The 9,794-nt window shown below is 39.9% G+C and overlaps 1 protein-coding gene across 1 annotated transcript; it reads left to right on the top strand.

The window, feature by feature from the left end:
* LOC115336988 (transmembrane emp24 domain-containing protein 7) lies at window positions 1-9,495 on the top strand. Its single transcript, XM_030004846.2, has 3 exons — window positions 1-324; window positions 3,160-3,405; window positions 6,488-9,495. The coding sequence occupies exons 1-3, from the start codon at window positions 124-126 to the stop codon at window positions 6,722-6,724; spliced, it is 684 nt and encodes a 227-aa protein (XP_029860706.1). The 5' UTR covers window positions 1-123; the 3' UTR covers window positions 6,725-9,495.
* The last annotated feature ends 299 nt before the right edge of the window (window positions 9,496-9,794 follow it).

The following is a 9,794-nucleotide window of genomic DNA, read 5'->3' as shown; positions in this document are numbered from 1 at the left end:
GCAGCGAGCTTACCCGATCGGCCCCTCCGCCACGCCGCCGCCGCCGCCTCCTCCGCCTCCTCCTGTCGGGCCGCCCTCCGTCCACCCCCGTCCCCCCCCCCTCGCCTCTCCCCGCGTCGGGCGATGCCGCTGCGGGGCTCCCGGGCCGCGGGGCCGTGGGGGCGGCTGCTGCTGCTGCCGCCGCCGCCGCCGCCGTTGCTTCTGTTGGCGCTGGCGGCCTGCGCCGCGCGGGCCTCCGAGATCACCTTCGAGCTGCCCGACAACGCCAAGCAGTGCTTCTACGAGGAGATCGCCCAGGGCACCAAGTGCACCCTCGAGTTCCAGGTAGCAGGGCGGTCTCGCGGGGAAGGGCCGGCCCGGCGCCGGGCCCGGGGCTGGGCCCGGGCGTGCCGCGCTGGCGGAGCTGGGCCCCGGCCCGCCGCCTCCGCCGGGGAGCGGTGGCCGAGGGGCGGGTGCTGTCGGGGGAGCCGCTCGGCTTCGTTCGTGAACCGCGGGCTGCTGCGAGCAGGTGTCGGGAGAAGCGCCTCGGCGGGGTGAGCGGCAGCTGGAGCCGAGGCTGGGTTTGCAGCTCGGCTGAGGAGATCGTGCACGCTGCCCCGCGCTCTGCGGGGGGGCGCGAGTTTAGCTCAGAGCCGAGAAAGGCGCACGAAGTTGCCCCTGAAAACTGGCAGTGTCTTTTACCCTGATTGCTGCTGCGCAGCGTCTCAGCCCAGCGGCGTGGAGAATACCTAAAGAACAGCTGCCCAAGGAGAAGCCGTGAAAAGAAGTTTCCTTGTGGTTTATGAAGCATTTGCACCATGAGCACGATACAAATGAAGGAGCTAATGCTTCTTATTTTGGAGTATGGCTCAAATTGAGGTCACGTAGTAAACAGTAAGAAAGTCGCGGAATAGGTATGCGGTATCAGCACAGTGTCCAGGCACATAGTGAGACAGGGAAGAGTCTTACAAAAAATAAAACCTGCGGGCAGCCAACATCTTATTGACGACTATGGTTACCGTGCACGTATTAAGTGAGGCTGCACGGTTTTTTCTTACTTTTCCCAGTTTCTAACAGTTTGAACATGCAGCTCTATCATGATGATAGAGCATGCTGTTCAGCTTCAAGATGTTTTGAGCAAACAGCTCTGACAGTTTTGGTGCCTTTGAGTGTATCAGCAGGGTTGGAACCTTTCAGTCTGACACTTCAGCTAGTGAAGTCACTGACAGTACAGCAGTAGCATGAGAGAGAAGTCATCCTTTGCAATGGGAATCACAGTTACCTTTGGGGGCTTTTGAAGGGGCTGTGTACTTCTATGGTCTGACTTTTCCTGTTGAAGTTCTGTGTTTTTCTCTTTCCTGCCTGCTGTCCTACCTTTAGTATTTTGGGGAATGTTGCTGCCAAATATTGGTCCTTGTTACTGTGTCCTACATGTTCTAGTTCTCAAGATATCTTTTTCCTCTACCCAAATTTTTCTTGTCCCTGCCAGTTACTTTCATAAAGTCTTTTCTGTGCAGTGCTTTTCCCCCCTGTTTTGAAGTGAATGTCATTGGAGGTTGCTGGGCAGATAAGCCTGCTGTTGTCACTTTTATCGGTGATCAGAACAGGAGTAGCATTCTTAAAAGGAAAGTCTGGCTTTGGCCAGCTGCCAGTAGACCGAAGCGCTGTGTGCATGTCCTTTGGCAGTATGTCTTAAGAGCTGACAGGAGGCTCAAGCGAGCTCTGTGGGAAGGAATCCTAGGGCAGCTTTAAAGCTCTGGCAAATCTTTACCATATGTATGTAAACTGGCCCTTCCAGAGCGTGTGATATAACTGAATGTGAGCGACTTTCATGTAATTGCCAAAAGGCATGGCCTCTGTCAACTTTGAGATCATACTTCAAAAGTGAACCATCATTTCAGTACAGAAAATCTTATTTTTGTTTTTCCTTCCAACCAGGTAAGGATTTCTGTGTGAAAATCCCAACTGGATGCAGACATCCAGAGATCCAGACATCCAAAAATATTTTTTTTTCTTTGTATCCTGTCATCACATTTTTGGAAAAACTATGAAGATGCTGCTTGCGAACTGAATGTTTTAAGAACTTCCTGTTTGCAGAGCAGCTACTGCTCAGATCTCTTGTTATTTCAGTTGTACCATTAACGTTATCATTTTAATAACTTGATACCTAAATAAACTGATGTCAGTTTAAATAACACTGTGAACCGAAGTGCACCTGCTCAGATACTAAAATTTTTCAGTCATTTCAGCACACATATAAAAGGGACCTGCCTTTAGATATAAGTCTCTTCCTCCTTCAGCATGCTCTATTTTAAAAGTAAAAAGGTTGGAGCAAGGATTAAGTGTGAAAGTACTAGCCTAAGAGTCATCAGAACACCAAGTTATGAATACCTAAGCTACTGATTAGTCTTTCTGTAGAGGTGGGATGGCTAGTCTACCCAGCAATATGCTGTAGACCAACAATGATCAAAGCCTGAAAAAAAACCCCTTGAGACAATCGTGAAGTTTGGAGTCACTCATTAGGCATTATCCGGATGTGCTGGTTTTGGGAAGAAATGCTGTGGCTAACTGTGCAGGAGGGAGGCAGCAGACCACCCCACCCTACCCCCCAAACATTGCTCTGTTGACAAGCACACGGGAAGACTAGCCAGGTTGAAATACCTGTTCTACTGGTCGAACACCATTCCTGCAGTCTAAAGCAGCCTGAGCTAATAGGGTGGTTGCACTCTTTTGGCTGAACAGAAAGGAGCTGTTTTACTCAATGTTAGCAATCTCGCTAACAGTTGAAATCAGTTCCATGGAGGACTTGTGCATCCAGCAAATGGTTGATTTGTTGCAGTAATGTCTTTGCCGCCCCATCAAGTTTCATCTACTGTAGCCTTTTGTGTTGTACAATTATTTATAACAAACTAACTAAAATTGCTCTCATAAACGGTTTGAAAATATAATTGATATTACATATGCTGAACCTAAAGTATTTTGAATTATGTTCTTTGTGTCTTCCATAAGAAAATAATTTTGCAGACTTGCTTTGAAACATACTCAAATTAATGCATTATATTTTAAAACATTTGTTAAAGCAAAAAATCTTGCAGTTCCACGTGACAAGTCATACTTCTTAGAAGAAATGTATAAATCTCTGTTTTGTTAAAAGGAGAATTTCTTGGGTTTTGTTTTCAGGTGATCACTGGAGGTCATTATGATGTTGACTGTCGGTTGGAAGATCCTGATGGCATTGTATTATACAAAGAGATGAAGAAACAATACGATAGCTTCACGTTTACTGCATCCAGAAACGGAACATACAAATTCTGCTTCAGCAATGAATTCTCTACTTTCACACACAAAACTGTGTACTTTGATTTCCAGGTTGGAGAAGATCCACCACTGTTCCCTAGTGAGAACAGAGTAACTGCACTTACCCAGGTAAGATGCTGTTGTGTTTTGTTGCCGAAATCCGGAATAAAACTCCTTAACAGCAATGAGAAGTTAAGAAGCAGGCACTCCTTTATTGCAGCGCTGGGCACACGGGGGATCGCTCCACCTATTGTGTGCACCTGTCTGGTTTAACTATGCAGGTTAAATACACACCTGTTATACATATTCACTAGATTTCCGAGAAATGTTATACATAATCATTAGTTTTCCAACAAACTATTAACATACGTAAATGTCCTTTATGCAAATGCGTTGGAGGTCTCTGGTGGTCTTCAGAAGCCCTCTGGTGGTCTTCCATAGTCTTCCTCACTTGTCCACTTCTTGACCTCTTCTTAGGTGATTCTGCGCAGTACGATTCTTGCCATCATATATTAGATTACACAAAAGTACATTCTATGTTAATTCCTTTTCTATGATTGGTCTTTTAATCATACCACCTTATTAATATTCTTATGTTAAAACAATCATTGGTTGATCTCACATAATCCATTAACCAGAACTTTGATCAAAGTAGGGTTTCTAAGCAACAGAACTAAGGTCCATAATGATTTCTTAAAACAAACCACTATAATTAACCAATCTGTGTTCGAATTCTATGGTTAACTGACTGTCAACAATACTTGTATTCTTATGATTATGCTTAGCACAGTTTGTAATGTTCCTAAGTCTCTATAACTACGTTGCAAACTTCACACTCCTATCTCACGATTTTGTTTTAATCAAATCTTTATCAAAGTATTTGCAACAGTTTGACAGCAGCTGTTAGGTGGAGGCAATGTTTTTTTTTTTTCAAGTTCAGCTGCATTAGATATTTATATCAGTTTTGAAAATCAACAGATTGGAGCTTTTAAAATAATCTGAATTACTACAGATAAGCTTTCTTTCTGAAGATAAGATTTATAGAACACAAAACAGCTGAGAAGGAATCAGCAAGTGCTTAAGAGAAAATTAGGGTAGTAACTTAAACTCTAGGCCACTTTTTTTTTTTTTTTTAAGGGAACCTCCTTTTAATGCCATGTTTGTGTGCCTCTTGAAGTGTGGATTTCACAAACTGTAAATATTGGTGGATCAGGGTTTTAAGAATTTCCAAACTTTGGAGAAACTTTGAGAATTGTTTTTATATTTAAAACCGTAGAGTCTTTTGTGGGGGAGGACTTAAGTTGACCTCTCATGTAACTGCCATTTTTAAAATGGAGAATTCTAGCAAAATAAACAAGTGAACAAAATCAACCATGTTTAGCTGGCTATTTGTCCTTTATAAGGCACTACAAAGTGTCAGAGCGTTATTATATTCTCAGGATTTTACAGTTTTCTACTGCCTCTACCCAATCTAAATCCATCAAAACTTCCCTTGGAACACTCGCTTCATGAATTCCCACTAATGTCCTTGCATTATAACCATCACCAAACCTTGCTTTAAACAACCATTAAAGAATGCTGGACGTGATCAATGTTTTGCTAGTATTGACTCAATGGTATAGATACCGGTTCCCAAATGCCAATCTTACTTGAATTTACCTCACATAAGTCTGCAGTAGCTGAGATCTGTAATGAGTAGATGACTTGCTGTGAATTCAACTACAGCTCTTACCTCTTTCTTCTTGTCACTCTTCTCCTCTGCTTTATTTTGTATCTGATTCTTCATCCTGGTATCTTTCCATCTCTTTTCCTTACTTTAGTCTTCATTCTGTTCAGTCTGTGTGTTCTGTTACATCTGGTTTTCCTTTTGCTATCTTGGCATCAGCAGAGGGATTTTGAGAATGCAGAACACGTGGTTCCTGGGTCTAGCATCCCTGCAGACCCTTGCAGCCTGTGGGAGAAGATTTATAAAAAAATAGTTTGTCACTGGGTTGTAGCTTACACAATGCAAATAAGGTATCTGGGAAAGGGAAAGTTAATTTTCAGAGTACAACACATCTTTGGTAAGAAGGTTCTTGTTGCAGTTTTCTTGAGGCTTGTAGGAAGAACAAATCAGGGCAGCCTTTCACAGGGACAGTAAAAGGTAAATCCATAAAACCAGAGTGACTTTGTGTTTAAATCCCTTCTACAAACTAGGAGAGCTCTATAATTTATCAGTGAGACCAATGGCAGAACTCAGTTTGGAAAACCTCTTCCTGAATTTTGTTGAGAAGAATATCTTAGACTTGTTCAGACACCTGTCTTAAGTCATCAACTTGAAAGATGGTTAGACACAGATATAAGTAACTGAGAGTGGTCCTATCAGTGTGTTAAATGTTTCCTTTACAATAGTTTGTGCTGTTTGATCTTCAGGAAATACTAATTTTAAGCCATAAAACAAAAACAAATTGTGACTAGAAAGAAGGTATTTTGAAGATCTATTGATTAATCTCTTGGTGATCAAAACGCAGTGAGTAGTACTGACTTTTACTTGCAGAAGATAAATTGAAAGTGGAAGGAGTTACGTGAAAAATGATCTAGGGCTTAAAAAACTGGTAATGCTTTTTTTTTTTTTTAATGAAAAATGACAACGAAGTTGAGCAATTTGTTAACCACTTTTTGCACACGTGACTAAGAGAAGGGTCTCCTGCTGAAAGAACATGTTGAGTTTAGTAATGTAGATTTTAGGATATTGTGCAACTTGAGTGAGAATTATGCAATGAAGAATGTCATACTTGTGAAACACAGGAGCATTTAATATATACTATGTGCATCTTAATGCTATAAGCAACTGCTTGTTTTCCTGGTCTGTGTGGAATTAACAATGGGGGCATCACCGACGTTTCAAAAATCTTTCTAATGTTCATTTTGAACCCAAATATACATGAATTTAAGATCTGTTTAGTCATTCTCAGAGCTTCATGCTTTTTATTACATCTACAGTTTTACACGCTTCTGTATTTAAGTCTGTCGCATTCCTTTGTGTAGAGTTTGATCAGTGTAAGTTAAATGTTACGGCATTTACAGTATTTCAGTCTGACAATGGACTGAGTTAATCCTTAGCTTGCAAAGTTACATGAATCCTAATTTTCAATATCAAACCAGAAAACTTTGCAGAAAAAGCATTAGATGGGTTATTAATTCAGTGGTGTCTATTTGTTTGCTTCTCTAGATGGAGTCTGCATGTGTTTCAATTCATGAAGCTTTGAAGTCTGTCATCGATTATCAGACTCACTTCCGCTTGAGGGAAGCGCAGGGCCGCAGCAGAGCAGAGGATTTAAACACAAGGGTGGCCTACTGGTCAATAGGGGAAGCAATCATTCTTCTTGTCGTTAGTATCGGGCAGGTATTTCTCCTCAAAAGCTTCTTCTCGGATAAGAGAACCACAACAACCCGTGTTGGATCATAACTGGTAGTGGTAATGTTTCAGGTCATTGTGTGTACTCATCTGTAAAAATTAACTGTTCTCCAATTAATTGTAAGTGCAAAGGATCTGAATACATGCAACATTCAAATGTGTCTACCCCATATCATATAAAAAAATCACAAAACAAACCCAAAAAGTTATGAAAGGGAAACAAGATTTGAAATATTTTAAAAATACTTCAGAACTTAAGTGCTTTCCAATTCCTATATTAAATATCTGGCAGTGACCAGCCTCTTTATTTCTACTGATTGTAATCCAAACTGAGTTTGATTTTTACCAGTAAGATTAGCCATCTGCAGTATAACACTTTAAAATAACCCAACAGTCTAGTGTCTGACATGAGACAATATATATGAAAATTTGATTTGATTTTTGTTTTCAGGGTGAATATATTTGATTATAAAACCAAATGTGATGAACTGTAGTGCATTGTTTTGATGTTAAAAAAAATAATCCAATGGTAGCCCTTGCTTATTTGTAAAATTGTTGCAAGCTTGACACTACATCATGGTGCAAATTCTTCATCAGCCTGGTAAGTCTCCATCTTAAAAACTTACTAAATTTTATACTTGAGTATGTTTGCTTAAACATACATTCTTCTATATTAAAATAAATCCATTTCCTCTTTTACAATGTTTGTTTTCCTGAAGAAGTTGTAAGCTGACACTGCTCAGGAAATCCACTTTCTGTATTCAAAAATCCAAATCTCCAAGGTTACTTAAAAAACATGCAGTAAAATAGGGAGTCTCGTAACTTTGTCACTGAAACTGTACAGTTTCTGTACTCGTATATGCTGCTGCTGCTGCTTTTTGGATTTAAGACGAGAAGTAGCTTGGTTTGTTAAGCAGCACAGCACCAGCACTGGATGAGGTTGTATTATGTGTTAGGCACATACAAAGCTTTTTACTAAATTGTTTTCCTATTAAGAGGCCAATTTGATATTGATACTGCATTGCACAAGTGCTGTAAATTTTACTTTCCTGTGTGTGGTGCACTGATACATGATGGCCTTGTGCATCTAATTGCCACTCTTTTTTGCTAGTGGTCAGGAAGTGTTTTAAGTATTTCAGGTTATCTTTTTGGTAGAGTTATAGTACATTGTTTCCACTGCTCATGTCTTTAATAGCTTATGTACTGTAAAGTCTTGGTTTATTTGGATATGGAAGGTAGTAAATGTATGTACATACAAGTAGCTTGAATTGAGCTGGTCATAATAAGGCTAAACTCTTTCAATTGGCTCTGGAGAAATACGTAGACTGACCAGTTCTTAAGTGTACACAAAATAAACTAAGGTGAAAAATTTTGTTGTATATTACTGGCTAATTCAAAAGATGCTTCTTAAACAAGCTCTCAGCCAGCAGAGAAAGAATGCTAAACCTTTAATAGTTGCCTGTATTTTTTCTAGCAAAAATTTGAAATTGCATGTACAGGTAACACTTGAGCAGTCTGAAGAATTGATCTGAGATTACTTGATTTTAAAATCTTGTGATGGCTGAAAAAAATAAAAGTTCACCTGTTGTGAACTGAACGACTGCTCTTTTGGAAACTGAAGAAAAACCTCAAACAGCTCAAAAATTACTTAAAAGGTCATGGGGGTATTAAAAAGCTTAACATACGTAAAATTCAGGATTATATGTAATGTTTTTCTGTCCTGTACTGAATTTTAAATATTGCAGTCCCATTTTGGGATGCAAGCTTCCCAGAAACAGTTAGACTCACAAAGATCAGAAAACAAAAAAAAATAGTGCTTTCTTATGATACAAATCTGTGCCTGCACACAATATTCTTGATTGTACCTATATGCTTTATTCTTGTGTTTCAGCAACTAATATTCAGTACTTCTTGTGCTGCATTGCACACAATAATGAAGCAAGTGGTACACTTTGGGTGCAAGTGTCACATGAAAACATGATTTAATTTTGATAGTGTTCATTGTCATCTTCTGGAGTTTGGATATCACTTGTGTAGCTTTAATCACAACAAAAGCATTTGTTTTGAAGATGGAAACGTGTTTGGTTTTTCTTCCACTGACTTGTTCTGTGTGCTGTCAAAATTGGTAAACAATGGGGTAAAACAGATAATGATTGGCCATCGCATACATGTCTCTCTATTCTTTCATGTTTCAATGTGTGAAGTGGGACTGTTCAGCTCAATATTACTCCCACTGCAGAGGCTTAGTGGACTTGACTTTTGCATTGAAGTTAGGTATCCAAACCAATCTTCTGATATCCTGCTGCATAATATGCAGCAATAGCTTAAAAATGCCTTTATTTTTGTGTTACTAAAAACATGGCACAAATACACGTTTAAACATAGCTGTATATAGTTTTTAAAATAAGTGACTGAATAGGATATAATAAAACACATGCTAACGCAGTGGGTGAAGAAATCCGTTGTGACTTTTGGTTAAAGCTGCATCTTTTTAATATATGAAAAGAATAGTTTGGTTAATGGTGTGATACATGAGTAAACACCCTGCGTTAAAGGGGATATAACTGTGTTTTTAATTGCTAAAGGCCCTGGGTTTCAGCTATTCCTTGGATGTTTTATGTTTACAGAACTTCTTCTCATGTCCTTGTCAGTTCTTGTTTTAGTTTGGGGGGAAAAAAAAAAGCTTAGTTTGAATAAGAGAAAAAGCAGACCCTGTGAATATTGTATGGGGAAAAATAAAAATTAATATATGAATGTGGTCTAATTGTTTTGTTTGCATGTGGGAGTGGGGAGCATTATTCTTCAAAAAAGCTTTGAATAACTATTTGAGTAGTCAACTTTTATTTCAACATATTACAGTTAATCTGCCCCTGACACTTGATCGTTACTTCTATTGCTGTACATCACAAAGTGTACCGGTTCACTGCTGTTCATAATTGGCTGTGCTTTCAGGTCACTGGAAAAACTCGCATTTCAGCAAGATAGTGTGGTTACTGGCTCTTTGCTCAGCACTTCAGCAGTGCAGGTAGTAATATCCATAAATCTGTTCTTGTTGGAGTGGAATTCAAAGTATATGACTACAGGTGCCAGGAATGACTTGAGACATACTGCATCTTCTCAC

This window comes from Aquila chrysaetos, chromosome Z, assembly GCF_900496995.4.
Source record: "Aquila chrysaetos chrysaetos chromosome Z, bAquChr1.4, whole genome shotgun sequence".
In the NCBI taxonomy this organism is placed as follows: domain Eukaryota; kingdom Metazoa; phylum Chordata; class Aves; order Accipitriformes; family Accipitridae; genus Aquila; species Aquila chrysaetos.
This window is presented reverse-complemented; position numbering and strand designations above follow the sequence as displayed.